The following is a 24,575-nucleotide window of genomic DNA, read 5'->3' as shown; positions in this document are numbered from 1 at the left end:
ATTTCCTAGCATGTGACTTAAGGTGCCCTGTTGCAAGGGCCCTGCTTGGTCCAATGTGGTTTTCACACCATTGAGCAGATGCTGCCCTGACTGCTTGTGGGTCCTGTCACTGAGTAGGCTGTGCCACTCTCTTGCTCACAAACCCTCACTGGCTCTCTATTGCCCACAGAGTAAAACCCACACAACCCTTTGGAATCCTGTGCTGTTCAGTCCCCTCAGCCTGCTCTCCAGTATGGCCTCCTCCCGTCTCTCTTTGTTAACAATCGCCAAACCCATCCTGCAGCCTGAACTTGGCCTTGCACTTCCCCATCTCCCAGCTTTTGGTCTCGCCAGTCCATCCACTTGTTACGCCCTTTCCCACTTCTCATCTTATTCAGACCCTGCTCATTCTTCACATCCCAGCCAGGGTATCCCTTCCTCTATGAGCCTTTCCTGGAATCTTCATAAGAATCATTGCTCCTTTCTCTAGGCTCTGTGCCTCTGCATTTAACACCCATAGCACTCTCATTTAGAGCTTGTGATCTGGAGAACCCGAGCTTGAAACCTATAGGCCCTAGTGGCACCGCGCCAGGCACATCTGGATGTGGAAGTCAAATGGTCTTTTTTTTTTTTTTTAAGAGTCAGGGGTCTCACTTTGTTGCCCAGGCTGGCTTCAAACTCCTTCCACCTCAGCCTCCTGAGTAGCTGGGATTGCAGGCAGGCACCACCACACCTGGCTAAATGGTGTTAGATTTGAATTCTCGCCTCCCAACTACTATCTCTGGAATCTTGGGCAGGCCATGAAACTGCTCAGCTTCAGTATTCTCATCTATAAAACAGGAATGAATATTAAGACCTACCTTTCAAGTATAAAATTAAAAAAAAATTATCTCAACAAATGCTATTGAATTGGATTGAGTAGCTTTCACAGGGGGAGAGTTTATTCCTCACCGGAATTCCAAACACCAAATGATGGGCTGTTGGGTTCAGAACCCTGGTGCTCAAGGCTATTTGTATGCCCCTGAGGGCATCACTCAGCTTTATTTTCCTCTAAGGCTGTCCGTGGCGGCTGGCTTCCCACAGCGATGCAGCCACTGGTGGCCACCCCTCTTCTTCCAGGCCGACATTTTGCCCATCCCATGGGGCTGCATTCAGCATCTCTTTTGGGAGGCAGAGTTTGCTTCTGTTTGTTCTGTTGTTTGATTCAAAAATTTCATGTCATTTATATAAGGCCTATAAGACCCATTGGGATGCTGAAATGGTGTCAGGCTCTCAGAAGCAGTCTGGCTCAGCAGCTGGGACAGCTGCAGCTCCGGAGTTCCATACACCTAGGTTCAAATTCCAGCTCTGCCTCCTGGGCAAAACCAGTTCTGAAATTTTATACTCAAGTTATCTCACCTCTCTGAGCCTCAGTTTCCTTATCTCTGATACGGGGATGATTATACCAACCATTAAAGTTGTCTTAAAAAGCAAGTGCATTAATAAATGCTTGGAGAGGGAGGGGCATATTGACTAGCACCTAATACCTGCTCAGTAAATGGAACGTACTGTTCTCCATTTGGAAAAAAAGGTCTCAAGCAGTTTCTTAGCTTCCTTTACATTGGCACCCCATTTATAAGGTACAGGTTTTAGCTTCCCGGAAGGAAAAACTTCCTTTGAGCCTGAGCTATGTAACAACAGAATAGGCTGCCTGAAGAAGGCAGTGAGCCACCCATCACTGAAGGTGTTCAAGAATCTTGGGATCCTTTGGTGGGTGTATTTTTAAGGAAATTCAAGCAGAGATGGTTGATTAGATTAGGTCAGTTTTAATGACCCTCCTAGTTTTGGGATGCTGATGTTTTAAAAAACAGCTTTATTGAGATATAATTCATATAATATACAATTCACCCATTTAAAGTGTACAATTCAGTGCTTTAAAAAAAAATAGAGCCAGGGTCTTACTGTGTTGGCCAGGGTGGTCTCAAACTCCTGACCTCAAGCAGTCCTCCCACCTCGGCCTTCCAAAGTGTAGGGATTACAGGCATGAGCCACCTCGCCTACCCTCAATGCCTTTTAGTATATTCACAGAGCTGTGCAGCCATCACCACAATCATTTTTAGAATATTCTTACTACCTCCAAAAGAACCGCTGCACTCCTTCACAGTCAACTCCCAACCCTCCCACCTCCCTAGCCCTAGGAAACCACTAATCTACTTTCTGCCTCTGTAAATTTGCCTGTTCTACACATTTCACATCAATGAAATCATACAATACATGGTCCTTTGTGACTGGCTTCTTTCATTTAGCACAACGTTTCCAAGGTTTCTCTATATCGTGGCATATGTCAGCACTTCATTCTTTTTCACAGGTGAATAATATTCCATTGTATGGATAGACCACGATTTCCTTATCCATTTATCAGTTGATGGACATTTGGGTTGCTCCCACTTTTTTTGGCTATCATGAACATTTGTGCACAAGTTTTTGTGTGGACATATGTTTTCATTTCTCTTGAGTATATATGTAAGAGTAGAATTGCTGGATCTGATGGAAGCTCTATGTTTAATATTTGAAGAACTACCAGGCTGTTTTCCAAAGTCACTGCACCATTTTCTGTTTCTACCAGCAGCATATAAGGGTTCCAACTTCCCTACATCTTCACCAACACTGGTTATTATCTTCTTTTGATTATAGCCATTCTAATGGGTATCTCATTCTAATAGGGAATTAGTATCTCATTTTGGTTTTAATTTGCATTTCCCTGATGGCTAGTGATGTTGAGAATCTTTTCTGTGCTTTCTGGGCTTCTCAGTGTGCTCATTGGCCATCTTAGATGTAGGTATGATTTAAAGAAATGTCTATTCAAATCATTTGCCTATTTTATAATTGGGTTGTCTGTTTATTATTGAGTTTTAAGAGTTCTTTGGATTTTCTAGATGTAAGTCCCTTATCAGATATGTGATTTGCAAAAATTTTGTTCCATTCTGTGGGACATCTTTTCACTTTCTTGATGGTGTCACTTTTTTTTTTTAACCTTTTTGCCTTTGAAGTACAAAAGTTTTAATTTTGATGATGCCTAATTTATCTATTTTTTTATTTTGTTGCTGTGCCTTTGCTATCACATCTAAGAAACCATTGCGTATTCCAAGGTCAGGAAGATTGATGCGTATGTTTTCTTCTTTAGAGTTTTGTAGCTTTGGCTCTTACGTGTAGGTCTTTGATCTATTTGGAGTTAATTTTAGTATACGGTGTGATGTAAGAGTCTAATCTCATTCTTTTTCATGTGGATATCCAGTTGTCCCATCACCACTGTTGAAAAGATTATCCTTTTCCATTGAATTGTCTTGGCACCCTTGTTGAAAATTAACTGTCTGTAAATACAAGGGTTGATTGTTTCTTTCTCTGTGAGTCATTTTGAAGAAATAGAATGATCCTTCTCAGAGGCACAAGATAGGTCTTGGCCATCACTCTACACTGAGCTGCTGCCAGATCTTGGGCGGGTCTACTTCCTTCACTAAGTCTCCCCATCCATAAAACGGCACAGCTAGATAAGAGAATTCTGAAGGACAAGTCCAACTGTCACATGTTACCTGCAGGGAAGTTTCCACAGAATCTTTCATTGGCTCACTGGAATGTCCTGTCATCCCGTGAGGCTTACCCCGCAACCCGAGATCTAGAGCCAGCCTAAAATCTGGGGGCAGTTCCAGCAACTCCCTACCCTGACCTGGCCCCAAGAACAGCCAGTCCTGCCTTTCCAAGAAGTTGATGTTGTGTGTATTTATTGAATAAGCAGCACTGCCCTCCTCCTCTGTGCCAGCTGTGTCCCAGGCCTGAGGATACAGAGGGGATGAGACATAGCCTCTGCCCTTGAGCGGGACATTCTAATGAGAAGGTAGACATATCAACGGATGATGCAGAGCTGAGTGGGGCATGCTGGCTGGTACTGCGTGCCACAGGCTGCAGGTGTGAGAAGGTGGATGGCAATGCATGGCTTTGCCGATAGGGCCACAGGCCTGGCCCATGTGGTGAACACTTGCCCTGGGCCATATCTGAAGAGTGTCAGGTTGAGCTGTGGAGTCAGGCCACCATGGGGAATTCTTCATAGCTCTTTCACCCACCAACCAGCAGCAGCTCTTACTTGACTTACACCTTTGGCTCTGCAGCCAGCCTCAGCATGCTGACCGGGGGCTTGCTGGACACTTGTCTACAAGCTCAGTATAGTTCAGGGTAACAGGAAGCCTCTGCAGCTGGCCTGCCTGAAGTTCAATCTTGGCTCTGCATGCTTTTGGGAAAGTTATTTAATATCTCTGTGCCTTGTTTCCTATCTGTAATAAAGGGCTGGCCATGGCATCTACCTGATAGGATGTTTGCTTCTGAAGCCCTGTATGGTGCTGTAGAAAATAGCTGGGCACAGAGCTAGCTCCTGCCAAGGTCTCCACCTGTTACAGGTTGGAATTTTAGCTTGGAACAATATAACATTTACTCCAGCCTGCTGTGCATGCCATAATCGGTTATAGCCCATGGCTATTACGCGTTATAACATGGAAATATGGTATAATTAGCCTTTAGGTTGCCAGAACAAGAGATGACGGTGATAGTCCTTTACATTGGGATAGGGCAGGGCCTCTCAGCAGCGTGTATTTCCCTTACTAACTGATTCCGTTAGAAAAAACCCCAAGGTGAATCAGACGTTGCCTTGTCCTTCACAACAACCTTCCAACTTAAAGCTCACTCGTCTCAGAGCGGGTGGAAGTCAGGTGTGAACTATTGCTCCCCTCTGACCATTGAGGAAACTGGGGTTTGGGAGCAAGTTGGTGGTGGAGCCCACACTGGAACCATGACTCCTAACCCCATTCCAGAGCCTGTTCTGCCCCCACTCGTGGCCTGAAGGAAGCCTCTTATTTTGGGGTTACAGAGTCTGTGCTGAGGCCCACTCTTGCCTCTGATTCCTGCCTTTCTCAGTTCCCCTGAGCCAGCAGCATGTGAAATCAAGGACTAATGAGGGCAGAGAGATGTCCATTCTGGCTCCACACTTCTTTCTTTTCAAAAAAAAATAAGCCAGGCATGGTGGCTCGTGACTGTAGTCCCAGCTACTTGGGAGGCTGAGGCAGAAATCTTGGGCCCAGGAAGTTTGAGACCAGCCTGGGCAACATAGCAAGACCCTGTCTCTAAAAATAATCAAATAAAAGAACACTTTCTGAGTACCTACTAAGCACCAACCGAGGTAGGTATTGTAGTTTATATTTTCCAGATGTATCTTTCATTCACAAATGTGTGTGAGCACTTATTGTGTGTCAGTAAGTGCCACGTGTTGTGATCAAAATAGGCAAGGGCTGTGCCCAGAGGCAGTTTATGTTCAAATGAGAACAAAGGGCTCAGAGTTCAGAGGAGCTGGACTGGATTCAGGTCCCTGAACTCTAAAGTTGTTGATTTTCAATCCTTATTCCAGAAGAACCCCTGGCATCTGCATTAGTTGTTCAGAAATTCCAGGCCCTACACAGGAATCTGTCTGGGACCTGCAGGAGATGGGAGAGAGGCCCCATGGATGTGCTGCTGGGGAGCTCAGAAAGCCCCGTGCACCTGTGGGTGACTCCATTTGTCTTCTGCTTTTACTGGCTTTGGCTGTTGCTTCATGGTGCTTGGTTCTGTCCTCAGAGAGTTGCCTGCAGGGAGTTGGCTGGCAGCACCCTGAGAATTGGAGCAGGTCCCTGTTGGCCAAGTGTCTTTGTCACTCAGTCACTCAGCTGCTCACCCCCTTAGGCATCAGCCAGCAGGCCCGGTGCTCAGCACACCAAGGAGCTTTCAAGGAGGAGATCCCTGGGAAGTGCTCAGCACAGAGTCTGGGAGCTCAGTTAGGCCGTCCTACACCACAAATGCCAAAACCAGTGAGAAATGCAAGCCACAGTGAGCCAGCATGACATACTACCAGAAGGGCTAAGATGAAAAGACTGACCGTACAGTGTTGTCAAGGCTGTGCAGGAATTGGAATTCACACATGGCTGCTGGGTATGTAAAGAGGTGCAGCCACTTTGGAAAACAGTTTTGCAGTCCCTCCTCTCCTCTCCTCTCCTCTCCTCCCCTCCCCTCCCCTCCCCCCCTCCCCTCCCCTCTCCTCTCCTCTCCTCTCCTCTCCTCTCCTCTCCTCTTTTATGAAACAGGATCTCCATGTGTTGCCCAGGCTCATCTCAAACTCCTGGGCTCAAGTGATCCTCTCACCTTGGCCTCCCAGAGTGCTGGGATCACAGGTGTGAGCCACCACGCCTGGCCTTGGCAGTTTCTTAAATATACACCTACCATGTAATCCAGCCATTCCACTCCTAGGTATTTACGCAAGAGAAATGAAAGCATATGTGCACACACAAGTATTCATCACAGCTTTGTTGGAAACTGTCCATCCGTGGGTGCATGAATCCACAATCTGTGGCACAGGAATGCTATGGAATAGTACTCAGTAACAAAAAGGAACAAACCACTGATACAGGCAACGACATGGATGAATCTCAAAATAACCATCCTGAGTGAAAAAATCAGATCCCTCTCTCTAAAAAGAGTACAGTTGACCCTTGCACATTGCAGGGGTTAGGGGTACCAGGCCCTTGCACACTTGAAAATTTAAGTCTAACTTTTGAATCCCCCAAAACTTAACTGCTAATAGCTACTGTTGACTGGAAGCCTTACTGATAACAAAAAGTTGATTAATACATACTTCGTATGTTGTATATATTACATACTATATTCTTACAATAAAGTAAGCTAGAGAAAAGAAAATGATATTAAGAAAATCATAAGAAAGAGAAAATGTATTTACTGTTTATGAAGTGGAAGTGGGTCATCATAAAGTTCTTCATCCTTATCGTCCTGATGTTGAGTAGGCTGAGGAGGAGGAGGAGGAGGAGGGGTTGGTCTTGCTGTCTCGAGGGTGGCAGAGGCAGAAGACATCTGTGTATGAGGGGACCCACACAGTTCAAATCTGTGTTGTTCAGGGGTCGCCTGTATTTTCTGTGTCATCCCATTCCATTCATGTACAAAACTCTAGGAAATGCAAACAAATCTACAACGACAGTCAGCAGATCAGTGGTGGCTGGGAGAGGGTGTAGGTGGGAGGTGGGAATTACAAAACCAGCCAGGGAGCTTAAAGGGGAGGCGGGTATGTTCATTTTGTGGACGGGTGTTGGCTTTATAGGTGTATATCTAAAACTTATCAAATTGTGCAGTTGAAATATGTGAAGTGTCTTGTTTACCAATTATACCCCCCAAGAAGGTGGTTTAAAATAATGGCAGCTCCAATCTCCAGCCGATCAGTCAGGAAGATGAACATGACAAACCCCTCCTCAGGGAGCTCCTGTGGTTCGTGCCAGCAACACGGACAGTGAAACACGGCATCGTGGTGGAAGTGCGGGCTCCGGGTCCCACTCTATCCCTCACCTTGCCAGGCCTCCCCAGTCCTTGGTCTTCTCACTGAGAAATGGGAACAATAACAGGACCTACCTCCATGGTGTAAGAAATATAAGAAAGAATGTAAGAGAATATAAGAAAATCATGTCAAATGCTTAGTAAACATGTCATAAATGGCAACAGCTACAGGGCCCTGTGGGGACCCAAAGAAAGGAGAAGTCGCTTCTACCAGGGGGAGCAGAGGCTGAAAAGATTTCTCCTCTGCACCTGCAGTGGCTGTGAGCTGAAAGAGACAGGGAAGAGTCAGCTAGAAGCAGGTGCGGAGGGGCGGGTGGGGCGGAGTGGGGGAAGGACTCTCCAGGCAGAACTAACTGGAGCTGTGGCACCCAGACTCTAATATTCTAGAAACGCAGGCAGTGTGGTGCAGCTGGCATGCAGCGCAGGGAGCACCCTGGCCAGTTAGGACTGTAGGGCTGGCAGGAGGCACCGTCCTTGAGGGTCCAAGGAACACTGACTTTATCCTTCAGGCTGGGGTCCCTCACCTTGGGATGTCAGGAGGATTTCTTTGGAGACCATGAGTTTTATGTGAAGTTTAAAAACTTGCGTGTAATAGAAACAAAAAAGTGTAAACCCTATATTTTGGCACAGTCCTTTTCAATGGAAAGACATGTTCATCTAGTAGAAGGCTGTCATTTCTCAAGTCTGTGTTGAAAAGAGTACATTCTGAGGATGTGTTCTTGTGCAGCCATAATTTTGCTTTAAAAGGGTCTGTCCACGGGCCGCTGGGGTTTAGGGCCAAGGAGGAGTGTGGTGACGTGTGTGTGGTCATTGCACCATTCTTGCTCCTTTGGGCTGCAGTACAGATGGCCCAGGAAGAGGGAGATGTCAGGGAAGGCAGGGCCAGCCAGCCAGGCAGGTCTAGGGGGTTCAGGGAGGGTCCCTCTGTGGGGAAGACCCCTGCCTGAGAAGGCATGAGGCGCTGGCGGGGAGGGTAAGGCCTGGCACCTCTGACTCCCAGGGCCAAGAAGACATTGGGAGAGGAGTGGGGGGCGGCCTGGGGGACAGGTGTCAGTGCCATGTTGTCAAGGGTGCTGGGTGGGTCACTGAGGAAGGTGCAGGCAGGTGCAGGGACCAGGGGTCAGACATCCTGGGTGGCACTGCCCCACTGGGCCAGATCTTCTTGGGGGTGATGGGGGCCTGGGGGCTGGCTCAGTACCTGGGATTAGCCTTGCCCCAGAGCAGATGGGAGCTCTCCTCAGGGGCCAGGGCTCTGGAGATTTCATCTATGGGCACTGGGGAGTGTGTTTCCACTGAAATGTGTGGGGTCGGGGAAGGGCCGCATTCCCAGGGCTTCCAGAGGACACAGCCCTTCTCCCTTCTGCCTGGCATCATGCGGATGGAGCTGATAAGGGGTGGTGGGGGTGCAGTGTACCCCTTGAGTGCAGGCTGCTGTCTGCACCTCTGTTCCTCCCCTGACCCTTGTCCCAAATCAGACTCGGCTGGTCCTCAGGGGTGAGGTGGGAGAAGTTGTATTCATTCATATTGACTCAGAGCAGGTGCTGAGCTCCACGAAGGAGGTGAAGTGAGGAGCAGGAGAGATGAGGGGACAGATATTTATAGTCCAGTGGGATCCAGGCTGAGATGGATGTCTGCATAGGAGTGGCCATGGCTGTGTCAGTCATTCAGGGAAGGCTTTCTGGAAGAGGAGCCATCTGAGCTGAGCCTGTGGGGATGCTGGGTATCCTAGAGGGAGTGGTGTAAGGGGAGAGGGAGAGGAGACAGCCTGGTGAGGGCAGAGGGAAAAAAACGCTGAGCATTTCGGCATTCCTGGGAGGTTTAGGGGCTGTGGGGCAGGGGTGGCCATCAGAAGGTGGGGTTGCAGAGCTCCTAGCACCTGTAGGTTAGGGCGTCCTGTCTTTGGTCGGGGAGCAGCCGACTCTCTCAGTTTACCTTCAGGGCATCTGAGGAATGTGTGCGTTCTCACTCTCAAGTGAATGCCTCAGGTCTATTGATTAAGGTGGCTCCAGGGAAGCTGTGTGAAGTGAAGCCCATTGGAATTTGGGGAGGGAGCCAGCAGCCCCGCCTCACTCTGTCCTTCTCCAAGAGGAGGCAGCCTGCTCTGCTCTTCAGAAACAGAAGTGACTGATGCAGTTGAGGCAAGAAGGGCAGGGGTTCTTTGCAGTTTCATTGCTTTCTGATTTCTAATCTTGGCCTACATTGACTCAAACCTAATAGGACCCAGCCCCAACTGCCCTCCCACCGTGTGGATGAATTTGCCAAATACACACTCATGCCCACGGTTAGAATCATCTGTTCTCGTCTACGGGAGGCTGAGACATCCTCCAAGCCCATGGTTCTCAAAGTGAGGTCCTGGAGCAGCAGTGTCAATGTTACCTAAATACTCATTAGAAATGCAAATTCTTAGCCCCCAGTTTTATAAATTGGGGGTGGGATCCAGCCATCTGTGGTTTAACAAGACCCCCAGTTGTCTCTGAGGCAGGCGCCAGTGTGAGAACCACTGAGCGAATCCACCGTTCCTCAAAGGATTTTGGTTTTGTTTAAATCATAACTCTCAGTGAAATACATTCTACATTTATACATATGCAACACATCCATCAAACAAGCAACAGTCTCATGAAACAGTATTTATCCTTCATCCATGAGAGGCACTGTGATATTTTTCATTCTATTCTATCTTCTTTCCTTACAAAGCACTTTTGATCAAGACCCCTGAGTAGATTTCACAACCCATGCATAAGTCACACTCCCAGTGTGAAAAGCCAGTACCAACCCCGCTGCATTGACTGGCCTGTCCACACACCAGTGGCCCATGGCACTCAATGTTCCAGCCAGGCTGGTACCTGTGCCCTGGTACCCTGCCCAGTGCTCTCTGACCTGCAGCAGATGGCCAGTGCCCTGCCTGCCTGCCCTCTGACCAGCTCCGCCCACACTGCCAGCAGCCCCTGTTACTCCGTGGCCAGGGTTCCCCTCTGGAGCCCCCTTGAACCTCCTGGGAGCCCTCCCCTTCAAAGTCTCCAATTGGAGCCTGAGACGATCACACCTGGTCCCAAGAGCTAAGGCCCCACCCCTTGGAGCCACCCACCCTGCCCTAGGAACATATCTCTGCAGCAGCCTGGCCTTCATCCCTACCACGGCTGGGGACCTCTTTTTACCTTGCGTACACTCTGCCCCCTCCACTCTGTCCCATTTCCCTCTTAGCTGCCCTGGTGTCTTCTCTCCCTCTCAAACACCTGTATTTGTGTGTTGCCAAGGCCAGCACTTCCCGGGTGGAAATCCTGGCATCCTCCAGACTATGCCTAGGGAACTTGGGTTTCATTCATTGAAGAGAGACTGGAAATGGGTTTTATGGTTGGCGTATCTGGAGAAGGAGGTGCATCAGAGAGCAGCTGGCTTTCCCTACCAGACACCACCGGTCTGTGACAGTGGGGCTGACTTAAAATGGCTTCGGGACCGCTTGCCTCCAAAGCAGTCCCTGGCCAGTGTCCTTTGTGGCTGTAATTGTAGAGTGGACCTCACAACCCTTTCCAAGGTGGGACTTCTTGTGTAACCATGCATAGCTGGTGGACAGAGGGTGGCGTGGCCCTGCAGCCTGCATGGCTTTGGTGCAGTCCCTTAACCTGCCAAGCCTCTGTCTGCTCACCTCTAAGACGGAATGAAGCCCAGTAATTGCTCCTCACTTTGAATTAGCTGCCTGGCAGGGTTGTTGTGAGATTAAATGGGATAATGCATGGGCGCCACCGTTGAGTTCCTATCCCTCCTTTCACACACTTTGTTCTGAGAATCACCTTCTGCCAGTGCCACAGAGGAGAAGATTGCCAAGGTCTATCCTCTTGGTGCAACCTCCTCTGCGATAAATAAACAAAATTGTGTTCCCAGAATCCATTGGAAAAAGCTTTGGGATTAAGACCAGCTGTAACTCAGTTCCTGAAATAACATCCAAGCATAAGAGAGCAGTGGGAAAGAGAGGATAAGGGTGGGAATGTGTGTGGCAGGGCAGGAATGAGTCACAGGACAGCCGAGTGAGTCACGGCAAGCGAGCACGCCCATGCCAGAACTCTGGGTCAGCTTGTGGTGGGCGGCCCTGGCCAGCTTGACAGAGCAGGGGCACCAGGCTGTAATTGCTAACGGGGCCTGCCATGGGAGCTGGGGTTTACCTGGGTCTGAATCCCAATGCCTTCTGAGTTCCAGAGCAGAATGTCAGTGGGCAGCTGGGTTGGCACAGGGCTGGAGTGAGCAGGCACAGTGTGACAGAGGCTGCCTGGCAGTTGGGGGGCTCAGTTGGTTTCCCTGAACTCTAGATTCTTGAGCTGCAGCTCAAGATAGATTCCTGCCCTGAAGTTACCTTCCTGGAACTCGGCAGTTACCAGTGGGGTTCTGGGAGGGACAGAGAGGGCCGTGGAAGCTGTGTGGCACCAGGGGATTTAAGAGCAAAGAGTTTAGACTCAAGTCATCCTTGGTTCAAGTCTTGCCTCTGCTACTTAGCGTCCCGGTGACTTTGGCCAGCGTTGTTAGTATCATTAAACCTGTTTTCTCAGCTGTTAAGTATAATGCGAATGTGTCACTGGGCCTATGTAGGATAAGTGAGTTAATACCTACAAACCTTTTATCATACAGTCAGGCACCTGCAGAACACCAGGTAAATGTCGGCTTTTACTGTTATTGGTGGACCTGGGTCCACCACTTTTCAGCAGACTGTTTGCGTCTCCAAGTCTCAGTTTCCCTCTTTGTAAAATGGGACAAATAATGCCCGCCACATGACAGTCACTCCCTGAAACTGACGTTGCCGCTTTCTTTGCTCGGGAGGGGCTTGCTCTCATGTTTCAGGGGAGTTCGCTAACGAGATTGGGTTAGGACCCGAGCAGGAGCCTCTGGATCACTGAATGACAAGAATTAGTGTTTTCAAATTCCCAGATAATATTAATTAATTAATTTATTTTGAGATGGTGTCTCGCTGTTGCCCAGGCTGGAGTGCAGTGGCTCAATCTCTTCTCACTGCAACCTCTGCCTCCCGGGTTCAAGCGATTCTCCTGCCTCAGCCTCCCAAGTAGCTGGGATTACAGGCGCCCGCTATCACGCCTGGCTAATTTTTGTATTTTTAGTAGAGACAGGGTTTCACCATGTTGGCCAGGCTGATCTCAAACTCTTGACCTCAGGTGATCCGCCTGCCTTGACCTCCGAAAGTGTTGGGATTACAGGCGTGAGTCACCGCGCCTGGCCCCAGAGAATTTTAGAAACTGCTGTTAGGATGTTGGAGGGATTGAGACAGAGGTAAGAACCTGTTCCTTATGGGGCATCAGCCCCTCACCAGTGGCGTTGCAAAGCCAAGTAGGGGCCCCACCCAGCACCCTGAGCTTTGGAGAGCCGGGGAAGGGGAAGGGAGGGAGAGAGGTCTGGGCCCAGCGACCCCAGGACACAGGGCCCTCAGCCCCAGTTGGCAATCCACGTGCTGACCCAGCAGGCGATCTGCCTCGGGCGTTTTTTCAGTGCCAGATGCCAGTATCCTTTCCTTCCTGCAAGCCTGGTCCCCCAGAGACCAAATTGCATCTCGGCCAATTGCTTTCAGGCCTGGAATCAGGGCAACGGGAGCTGGTGTCCAGATGGACATTCACAGTTACCCGATGGACTACAGGGGCAGCCCTGGCCTGGGGGCCCACACATCTATTTCTCCCTGTCCTCTGCTCTGCCCTGGGTCACAGGAGAGCTGACCGCCTGAGGGCTGCATTGTCCCGGCTCCCCTATACTGGCTTCTGGCAGGACCAGAGGTAAATAGTCGGCTGGGGGTTTCTCTGACAGCCTCTCCGCCCTGGGTGGCGTCTCCTGCAGCAGATGTATCTCCTTTGGGGCTCTAGTTCCTGCTGCTCAGTGGCCTCCAACATGGGTCTAGGAACATCTAACATCGCCTCTCCGCCTTGTCTCTCCAGCCTAGGGGTTGATCTCTGGGCTTCCTTTTGTCTCCTTGCAGCTTCTCAGCTCCTCCTCCTCATTACACCCTCCTGGTTCATAGCTGGACTCGGAGGGGCTTTACTCTGCTGATTGAACCTTGACTCACACGGGGTTGCTTTCCTCCCAGGGGCAGTTCTAGTGGATGCCCCATGGTAGGTGAAGTTCAACTTTATTTTGGAGTCAATATGGTCTAGTGAGAATCTAGGGCTTCAGAATCCAATAGAACAAGGTTTAAATGTCAGCACTACTGCAAGTGCCTCCATGTCCTGGGCCAATGACTGCAGTCTGCGCATTCTTATCTAGGGTTGTGGAAGGTAACAGCCGCTCCTGTGCCCCACGCACCTATTACTGACCAGGTGCTCCCACACCTGCCCCAGTCAGCCCCGCAGCATTCTAAGAGGTAGATGCCGCTGCTGTGCCTGGGGTGGGGGGTGGGGAGGAAGCTGTGCCCAGGCCGCCAGCTAATGGGCCACAGAGCTCAGCTGAGAGGTAGCCCCGATACTCCCCTTCTGCTGCTCCTGAGATGGGCTGGGGCTGCCTTTCAGACGGGGATGCCAGGAGGCCCACACGGGGTGGCTTTTGGACAAGGGCCTCACGTGGTGTGGGCCTTCATTATTTCATGAGTGTTAGCACCTTCTCTTCCACGGCTGGCCTTTTTTTTTCAGTTTGCATCACGTTTTCCAGTATCCCCGAATCAACCACACTCTTCCTTATGACATTTCAGCTTCTTCAAAGCGCTCTGAGCTTTCTTTATGACTCAAATTAAGGTGTCCCATTTTGAGAAGATGGCTAAAGCCTGGAGCTCAGATTCTGGAAGATTCCTGTCCTCTCCCAAAGTGCATCCTTACTGTCCATTCCTGGGGAGGCTGTGTCTCCAGCCATGCCCACAGACCTTATCCACCTCTGGGGGACTGGCTGGTCTTCCAGGCCCATGGCTTTTGACTCAGGTTCTGTGTTCTGATCATGTGCTCTGTCTCAAGCCTGCCACATCATCTGCCCCAGCTCGGGGGTTTCCATCATGAAAAAAAAAATCACTTCTCTTCCGCTGTCATTTGCGATAACCACATGGACGCTGAAACCCAAACCCAAGGCTGTTTCCTTTCTGTCTCCTCCATACACCAGCGCCAGCATGACCCAGAAAGGGTCAGCACTCTCATGGCCAGCCCTCTCACTGACTCAGTGGGGACAGCTCAGAGACACGCCTAGAGCCCTACTCTCCCGCTGCCTGCAGCCACACCCCAGGGATGTCCCCAGACAGGGCTTGGAAACAGAAAATACTTTTTTTTTCTTTTTACCCCTGAGCACATTTCTTTTGCAATACTGTTTGGAAACTGCACAGTTCTTTTTTATTTATTTATTTATTTATTTTTTAATCCTATCTCCATTCAACCAGTCCAGAGACGAAACTTCTCCCGTGCCAGAGAGGCATGCTGGCTCTGCTCACTCCTGCAACCTTTTCTCATTGTCCTTGGCCGTGTGCGTCTGCCATTTCTGCAGTGACTCCAGTCTCAGCCCACCTTTGAGTGCAGAGCGCTTCCCTCCTCCACACACCCTGGCCTGGAGCTGTCTCCTACCCGCCCCTTCCAATGCCTAACCCTTGCCAGCTCCGGTGCCCTCAGCAGGCAGTGCCTCCCAGCCACCTTCCTCGAGCCAGGTGACAACCACTCCTTTGAGGTCCCGTGGCCCCTGTCCTCCTGTCTCAAAACTCATGCTGGCCTCACTGTAGCTGCCTTACTGTGCGTCCATCCCTGCCCTCCACCCCCACTGCACTGGACATGGAGCCTCACCAGGCCAGAGCCACACTTGGTCTGTCTCCACATCCTCAGCACCTGCACTCAGCAGCCACTTAGTGCACTGATTCATTAGTCTATCAGCTGGTAACCCAGTTCCTATGCTCCCCCAACCTTGAGCTGGTGAGACAGCTGCTGTCTGGATGCAGGTTCCCAAGGAAGGAAAGCCCTCTACCCAACACCTGTGCGTTTGGTAAAAAGGAACTATTTCCAAGCATGGTGTGTGCTCCAGGTTCTGGGCAATTTTTTTAAATTTTTATTTATTTATTTATTTTAGAGACAGAATCTCTCTCTGTCACCCAGGCTAGGGTGCAGTGGTACCATCATAGCTCAATGCCGCCTGGACCTTCCGGACTCAAGTGATCCTTCCACCTGGCTAATTTTTTTTTTTTTTTGGTAGAGACGAGGTCTCACTATGCTGCTTGGGCTGGTCCTGAGCTCAAGTGATCCTCCCGTATCAGCCTCCCAAACTGCTGGGATTACAGGCATGAGCCACTGCACCTGGATGGGTTTTTAAATTAATTAAATCTAGGTGTTATCCCCATTTTCCAGATGAGAATATGGACACCCAGAGAGGTTAAGTGACCAGCCAGATGCCACACAGCTAGTGAGTCATGGGGTCTTGACCACTGGGACCAATTCTAGGTCCTTCTGGCCTCATGGCTGACTCTTTCCCAGACATGTGCCGGTGGGGTCACTTAGCCAGCTAGCTTTGCTGCCTGCTGGGCTTTCTGCAGTTGCTGGTTGTAGCCTTGGACCACCTGAGATAGGGGATGGCTCACGACAGCCTATAGGCCAAGTGCCCTCGTGGTGTGTTTTTGTCTAGCCAGTGAGCTAAGAAAGGGTCTGACATTTTCAAAGGGTCGTAAAAGCAAGGGAGACTATGCAACAGAGACTGTATGTGGCCCGAGACAGCTAAAAACATTTTCTACCTGACCCTTTACAGGAAGAGTATACCTCTGCCAATAGACAGTGTCCCCCAGACCATTCTTCCTTGCAAGGGGTTCAGGGAGTGACCAGCGCCTGTGCAATGGCTGTGGGAGGCTGGCTTACCTTGGCCTGCCTTACAGGCAATGGTGACACAGGAAGCAGTGCTCTAGGCTGGCTGAGGAGGGGTCCGACGGGCAGAAAAAGGGAGGACCCAGAGCAGTCTGGTAGTCCCAGGGCAGAAGCTGGTCCCCAGGACCTGGCGTGCAGGGATCACAGTAACATCGACCCTCTCAACCCACAACCTCAGAGGTCCCTCACAGACTCCCTGTTCAACTGTCCCTGATACCACATTAGGTGGTGAAGAAGCTCCTCTGAGAGCTTCTTTAGAGTAAGATAGTGTCTGCTGTCTGCTTATTGGATGCTACGATCATAGCATCAGGCCTGCCTCTTAGCATGTGCTTAAGTCCTGTGTTTCATTGAACTGAAGCAAAATAGGCAGAATTGCAGAGGAGGCTCAGGTCTCCTGAACTCTGCCTGCAGCCTCGCCCAGCCCACAGTTCGGTTGGTCTGAGCATCCCCGCCTGCTCAACCCCACCGGGTCCCTGGGTTTCATCTGCTATACCCTCCAGACACCAACCACTGAGCCTCACAGGTCACGGGCATTGCCAACAAGAAGGGGTGCTCTAAAGCCTCGCTGCCTCTTGATGATTAGAGCCACGCTTCCCCACTGTCCTGTCATCTGAGACTCAGCAGGACTCGTCTCTGTCCCTCCCATTCTTTGCTTAATAAAAATAAAAGCTGAGTTTTTGGAAGCCATGCAAGTCACACACTAGCCGAGAAATTAGAGCCACAACAAATACATTTAAATGCTTGCACATCCAATGTGCTTTTCAAGTAAAGCATTCAAAGGCAGGGAGTGGCTACAGGGAACATATTAAGTTGTTACAAAAAAGTCAAAACAGGTCTGAAAGGAAAGCAACTCGCTGGGAGAATCACAGGACGGGTTTCCAGAGCACAGCCCGCTACGTCGCCCACCTCCCCCTGGCCAGCCCGCATCCTTTGGCCCAGCACGCGTCTGATGGCCTCTTCCATTTTCTCCTTCTCTCTTGTGGGTTCTCCCTGAAGCTTCCTCTGGCCCTGTGCGGGGCCTGGGGATGGTGCCCAGCTTCCCAGTAGATACTTACTAACTGATGAGTGAAGACAATTTTTATTTTTATTAGTGATGATTTTTACTGTAATGTAATAAAAATTGTAAAGTAAATTCTAAGTGCTTAATAGAGAAAAATAAGGGGAAAAAAAAAACTTCCAATGGTGGTCCTACCCATCTCAACCAAGTGGCCTTCAAGGTCACTGTGCCTCTCCCCCAATGCCAGGGAGAGAGAGGCCTGAGGTTCCCATGGAATGTGCTTAAAAGCCAGGCCTGGAAGGGGCTAAGGCCACTGCACACAGCCCTGACTTGATCACATAGACCCTTTAATGGCAAGATGTCCTGGCCTTTTTCTTGAACTCCTGGGCTCAAGCAATCCTCCTGCCTAAGCCTCCCAAAGTTCTAGAATTGTAGGCATGAGCCACCATGCCCGGCCCCAGCCTTTTTCTATGAGTGTAGTTCTTGTTAATGTTTTGTTTTGCTTTTACTAGTTGTTGAGTTGTGACTACCTAATATATAATTTTGTCTCTTTTTTGGTATTGCCATTATATCCTAAAAATTCCCATTCACAAATTCATTTTAAGCCTCCTTTTTGCTGGCTGCATAATATTCTAAAGTGCAAGTGTACCATAACTTACTTAAGCAATCGCCTATAATTGGGCATGTGGGTTGTTTCTGGTTTTGTTTTGCCATTTTAAATAATGCCATGTTGAGTTTTTTGATGTGTTAAACTTTGTACCCATTCTGGGCTCATCTAACAACATTGGCCTTACTCTGTACAAGGTATTGTGGGAGATTGGAGGATAAACCAGACACAATCCCTTTGAATAAAATGCAAATACAAATAACTTTAGTTCAAAGCAGTCACATGGTTGCTATATGCAGACAACTAGAACTGGAATACGGAAGAGTTTTGCCTGGACTAACTGGGATTTTAAGAAAGTCACAGGAGAAAATCTGAGGCTTTGCAGCCATAGCCCAGGGGAAGTCAAATGGACAGTCCAGCAAAAGGGGTCTCTGGTGGGTGACCTATGCCAGCAGGCAGGTGTTACCTAGGGCCGGCATAGCAAGCGGGTTGCATCTCAAGCGTTACGTTCGTTTTCAGTGGTTGCGAGGAGTGCTGCGCGGAGGTCAGAGGGGAGTGGCTCAGTGGGTAACTTTAGCAGGACCTGCCCATGGACCCAGGTTGGTGGAGTGGTGGGGACGGCATGCACCTAACACGGCCATCCCCAGCCTGAGAGGTTCATCTCAGGGAGAGCTCAGGGCTGGTGTCGGCTTGGCCCATGCCCAGAACAGTGTTCCTTAGGTTGAGGCCTCTTTGATCCATTCAAATCAAGATCATTATGGGTCCAGACGTTTCGGACTGCAGGTTTTGACGTCCTCTTTTGGAGAGCATGCAATCTGAATAGACAGACGAGAATTGCCTCCGGGCCCCAAGCTGCGAGAAGAGGAAGCAGGGAACCTGAGAGGCCAAAGACAAAGCAGTTTTGCCAGGCCAGAGCCCTGGGCCAGTTCTCCCAGAGGCCAGACCTGTTTTCCTTCCCTGCCTAATTCCAGTCCTGACAAACGTGCTCACCTCTGGCCATATTGCCCAACTGGGAGCACCAGGGGAGTGTTGGTGGTGGGAGTGGGCCTGTCCCAGGTGTCCTGCCGGGGGCCTTTTCGCAGCCCCCTACATTCCTGCCTGTTGGCCTTATCTGTGGCCCTTTCTTCAGCCCCTGCAGGTGCCATGACTCAGCAGCCCCAGGAGGACTTTGACAGGAGCGTGGAGGATGCCCAGGCATGGATGAAGGCTGTGCAGGAGCAGCTGCAGGTCAATGACAACACGCAGGGACCCCGCGCGGCCCTGGAGGCCAGGCTGTGGGAGACCGAGGTATGCAGAGGCGTGGCCTCAGATGGCCCTGTGGTCTTGGCCCCATCCCACCCCGCCCTCAGACCTCAGGTTTCCTATCTGTTAAAGGCAAGGGTGGACTAAACCAATGTTTCTCAAACTCTGATGTGCACACAGATCTCCTGGAGATTTTGTTTAAGTGTAGACTCTGATCGGGTCGTGGAGGTAAAGTCTGAGACTTTGCTTTTGACAAGTTCCGGGTGATGCCATTTTTGCTGGTCCTTGGAGCACACTCTGATGACAAGGAACTAGAGCCTGTCCTCTCATCCTCCTGTCCCTGCAGGGGGGACCCGTGCAGCCTGGTGGGTCCCCAGCCCTTGCTGGGGGGCTTCCCACCCCTTTTCTGCTTCTGCCTGGTTGGGGTCCCTGCCAGATCTGGGTTGGCCAAGGTCTTCCTCCAGAGGAGCGGGGAAGGGGCTCTGCCCAGCAAGGAGTGACTTCCTGAGCTTCTCCAGAACCAGAGTCTGGCTTTACCCACCCCACCTGGCACAAGACCATGTAGCACTAAGTGCTGGTACCCAGTGCCTGGCCTGGCATCGTGGTGCCCCTGTCTGAGGGTGGGTCGCCCATGGCCTGGGGACAAGAGGGAAGAATACTGAGCTAAGAGTCGGAGGCCGGAGTTATAATCTCCTCGCTGATGCTAGATTGCTGTGTGACCTTGGTCAAATCCCTGCCCCACTCTGGGCTTCAGTTTTCCCATCTGCAAATGGAGCAGTTGACTTCCACACCTCTGGGGTCACATCCATTTAGATATCCCATAATTCTAATTTATCACCCAACAATGGTTGCTCTTAGTGGGGGGTGGGGTGCTGCCTTCTCCCGCAGCAAACCAGCCACCCAGCCAGGCTGGAAGCAGTGGTGACCCCACAGCTGGTTCCTTGTGTGTTTCCTTTGTGTGTGCTGTCTTCTCGATTCTGCGCACTGTGCACCATATTGCTTATATCTCATGCCCTTTCTGGAAGTGGACCGTGGGAATTAACAATCCTCATCACCTTTCCGAGTCAGTGTTTGATTTCAGTGTCACCGCCACATCCAGAGGCAGGAGCCATTGTCTGCATTTGCAACTGGGGAAATGGAGTCTCCTCACACCGTTTCCTGTGCCTGGAGAGCCCTCTCACGTTCAAGCTCTCTGCTGTGCTCCCTTCACCTTCTGTCTGGGAAGCTCCCTCACAGATCACCCAAGAGTGGAATACCCCCTGCTTTCTGCCATCCCTATGCCAGGGCTGGAGCTGTGCAGGTGGGTGAGGCCCACCCTGCTCTTGAGGGTTCCCAGCCTAATGGAGACACGTATGCAAACAATCAGGGCAACTGCACAAGCATGTATGAGGCACACCCCTAACGTGGGTCCCATGATGTTATTCTCTTCCTCTAAAACCTTCCATGGCTCTCACTGTCCACCAAAGAAAAAGCAAACTTCACCTGGCTTCAAAAGTCCCCCACTATCTGCACCACTCTCTTTTCCAGCCTTAGCTCTCCACGCTGTCACACCTCCCAAGCTCACACTGGCCTTAGCTCCAGCCACTGTCACACCTCACAAACTCACAAAGGCCTGAGCTCCAGCCACTGTCACACCTCACAAACTCACAAAGGCCTGAGCTCCAGCCACTGTCACACCTCCCAAGCTCACACCGGCCTTAGCTCCAGCCACTGTCAAACCTCCCAAGCTCACACCAGCCTTAGCTCCAGCCACTGTCACGCCTCCCAAGCTTACACCGGCCTTAGCTCCAGCCACTGTCACACCTCACAAACTCACAAAGGCCTTAGCTCCAGCCACTGTCACACCTCTCAAGCTCACGCCGGCCTTAGCTCCAGCCACTGTCACACCTCCCAAGCTCACACCGGCCTTAGCTCCAGCCACTGTCACACCTCCCAAGCTTACACCGGCCTTAGCTCCAGCCACTGTCACACCTCCCAAGCTCACGCCGGCCTTAGCTCCAGCCACTGTCACACCTCCCAAGCTCACGCCCTCCTTTGATTGGCAGAAGACCTCCTAGACCTTCCACCGCCAAGCCTTTGTCCATGTGTTGCCTCCGCTTGGAATGCTCTTTTGTGTGGGTCTGGGTGTGCACAAGAAATGAAACCCTCCTGTCCGTGCATCTCTCCTGACCAGTTTCCCCCTTTCTCAGCCCCAGCTCCTGACCTTGCCTGTCTGTGAGCATCACAGCCCTGCCTGTGTGCCCACTGTGTTAGGGTGCTTAGCATTTCAAACTCTCTACCCTTTGCTGGCGGGTCTTTCCCTCCAGGTGGTGGTTCTGGTTTAAGCAAAGTCAAGGGTGGTCCTTAGGAAGACACATTGGCAGGACCAGGGTGGATGGGCCCTGGAAGCCAGAGGCAGCACTTCTGTGAGGCCCGAGGGGGTGGAGTCCAGGCAGAGGGGAGTCATGGCCTGAGCGTTCTGCCACTGTCTCCTCCCACGGGGCTCCGGCATGCTTCATTTACTGTGTGTTTTGCCACTTCAAAACCAATTTCACAATAAGAAAGAAAACGTTTTCCTGTTGCCAGCTGGTAAGAGGGGGCAGCTAGTGCCTCTCGACCTACCCATGGGACCTACCCCCGGGTGCTGGGGTCTCTCTTGTGCTTCCTCCACCAACTCTGTTGGCTTGTCTCCAGTGCCTGTTTGCTGCAGTGACGGGGACGTGGGCTCTGATCCAGTTCTGACCCTTAATAGCCATGCAGCCGGGAGGATGTCCCATGCCTTCCCGGGACCTCATGTTCCCATCTGTAGAGCAGGAACGAACCCCCTCACCCCTTGTGTTCCCGAGGGGTTAAGGGAAACTCCAGAATCCTCGTGGGGTGGGGGCTTTCTGTAAGGTGTGATTGGAGAACCCATCGCTCCTGGGTTGAGAGCTTGGCTACTGGGTCTGCAGGCCCGGGCTCCAAAGTCTGCCATGGCTGTGGCACCTCAGGAGGATTTCCCAGAGCTCTCTGAGCTTCAGCTTGCTTCCGGGGAGAGTGATAGCTGCCGCCTTTCAGGAAGGAGGGAGGATTAAGGACGATCATTTATAGACATGCTTGCATGCACAGTGCAGGGTATGCTGGCAGAGCTGGCGAAATGGAGGCGATTGTTTCTTGTGGTTTTAGAAGCTGGGATACACAGCATACCAAGTGTCCCTGCCCATCCCCAGAGCCTCCAGGAGTGGGTCTTAGGAGCTTCCAGCCACACTCCCAGGTTCCACCATATGTATTTATTTGTTTATTGAGATGGAGTCTTGCTCTGTTGCCCAGGCTGGAGTGCAGTGGCACGATCTCAGGCTCCCTTGTCCTGTATCTGGGTCCTGGCCTGAGCCAGGCAGCTTCCTCACCAGCTTCTGGGCCACCCTGTCGGTCAGGAGCATCCTGGTGTTTCTCAAGGTTTGGATTCCCAATGCATTCATCCTTCAATATATCTTACTTCCCTACCTTTGCTCAAATATCCTTCTCCAGTTGTCTTTAATTAGAGACCTGCAGGCTTGATGCCAATGCCACCTCCTCCACAAAGCCTTCCTGGATTTCTCCCATCCCTCCTTGAGCTCTCATACTACTTTGCGGTCTCTTCTGGCCCTTTTTGCAGTCATCTGCGCTCTTATCTGCAGCCCTCTTTCCTACCAGCTTGTTCATCCAGGACCCTAGCACTCAGCATAATGCTCAGCTGGGGTTCACCTGGTCTTGGCTGGGTTGAGGGAAAACCCTAATTAACCCCATTCCTCCACTTTCCTGGTCTCCTGATACTTCTCTCCAAGGTGTTTCCTTACATCCAATCCCCACCTGCCCCTTGCCCTCATTGGCTGCTACAAATTAGAATAATTCTGTGGCTGCAGTTCAAGTACTTTCTCCCAGTTGGCCGTGCAGCCCTTGCCAAGCACTCCTGGACTGTGTCCTTGCTGGTGATGGGCTATAAAAGAATCTCACACCAGCCAAAGAGTGTAATCATCAGCGCAGTGAAAAGGAGTGGAGTCTACTTCTCAAAATTTGGCTTTTCCAGCCTAGCCACAGCCTCTGGCCTCCCCTGGCTTCAAGCCTCCAATAAACTTCCTACAGGTTGATCTTTCAGGGCAGACGTTTCTTCTCCAGGTCGGGGAAGGGAGCTTGGTGTCTTGCCTGCCTTTGGACCAGCCAGCTCCTCTGCCTTGGTAAAGAAGCATCAAACTCACTCCCTTGAAAAGGCAGTGGGTCTCGGGTCTTTGTGTCCCCTTCTGTCCAGCCTGTGCCTCTTTCATGAGGATAAGAAGGACAAAGGTCCAGGGGTCTGGGGGGACCACACAGTCAGGACACCAGGCTTTGGAGAAGGGGCCATTGTCCGCATGGGACATTCCAGACCTGGCTGCTCCTTCTGGGTGTGGCCAAGGGAGATGGAATTTCACTTCTTCCCCAGAGTTGTTGGCTCCTGTGATTTTCAGAGCTGGACTCCATCTGAGCTGAAGCTGGGAGCAGGTGTGGAGGAGGCTTCTCTGGCAGCTGTAGAGAATCATTCCTCAAGGCTGGTGGTTTCTGTGGGTCCCCAGCTCCCTTGTTTGTAAAATCGGACTTATTGTGTTGCTAGCTTGGGGAATATGAAGTCTCCTTTCACATTTCTGGGAATAAGAAATATCATCTTACTTTTTTTTTTTTTTTTTTTTCCTGAGACGGCGTGTTACTCTGTTGCCCAGGCTGGAGTGCAGTGGTGTGATGGCTGGAGTGCAGTGTTGTGATCTCGGCTCACTGCAACGTCTGCCTCCCAGGTTCAAGCAAGTCTCCTGCCTCAGCCTCCTGAGTAGCTAGGATCACAGGTGTGCGCCACCATGCCCGGGTAATTTTTGTATTTTCAGTAGAGACGGTGTTTCACCATGTTGGCCAGGATGGCCTCAAACTCCTGACCTCGTGATCTGTCCGCCTCGGCCTCCCAAAGTGTTGGGATTACAGGCGTGAGCCACCACACCCGGCTCTTTTTTTCTTATTTTTAGTTTTTTAGTGACAGGGTCTTGCCCTGCTGCCCAGGCTTGAGTGCAGTAGTGTGATCATGGCTCACTGCAGCCTCAACCTCCTGGGCTCAAGCAATCTTCCTGCCTCAGCCTCTTGAGTAACTAGGACTACAGGCATATGCCACTGTGCCTGGCTAGTTTTTTTTTTTTTTTTTAATTAAAAAAAATGCTTTTGGAGAGATGGGGCCTCACTGTCTTGCCCAGAGTGGTTGCATACTCCTGGCCTCAGCGATCCTCCTGCCTTGGTCTCCCAAACTGCTGGGATTACAGGCATGAGTCACCACGCCTGGTCTACTATTATTTTTAATCAAATTAAATCTCTCTCTGAATGGCAACAAATTCATCCTCAGCCATGCTGTGGAACCCTGCCCCTGGGTGGTGTGAAACATCCTGGGTGGATAATCGTATTCAGTCTAGAACATTCCACACTGGCCCTTGGGTCTTCAGGCCACACTGGCCACTATTGTACTTTTGTTTTCCCCATCACTGCTCGCTGCTGAGAGGGACTCGGGGTCCCTGTGTGGGTACTTGCTGTGGCCACCACCCCCTGGGCCCCTGCCACA

The 24,575-nt window shown here is 50.8% G+C and overlaps 1 protein-coding gene across 8 annotated transcripts in view; it reads left to right on the top strand.

The window, feature by feature from the left end:
* Positions 1–24,575, top strand: part of SYNE3 (spectrin repeat containing nuclear envelope family member 3) — a 102,376-nt gene that overhangs the window by 21,919 nt on the left and 55,882 nt on the right. For all 8 annotated transcript variants that reach the window (XM_063596111.1, XM_034938078.3, XM_034938076.3 and 5 more), the window contains exon 2: positions 18,900–19,057. In XM_063596111.1, the coding sequence (XP_063452181.1) occupies positions 18,914–19,057 (144 nt within the window). In that variant the 5' untranslated portion in view covers positions 18,900–18,913. The remainder of the gene's footprint in view (positions 1–18,899; positions 19,058–24,575) is intronic.

Source organism: Pan paniscus, chromosome 15 (assembly GCF_029289425.2).
Source record: "Pan paniscus chromosome 15, NHGRI_mPanPan1-v2.0_pri, whole genome shotgun sequence".
Classification (NCBI taxonomy): domain Eukaryota; kingdom Metazoa; phylum Chordata; class Mammalia; order Primates; family Hominidae; genus Pan; species Pan paniscus.
This window is presented reverse-complemented; position numbering and strand designations above follow the sequence as displayed.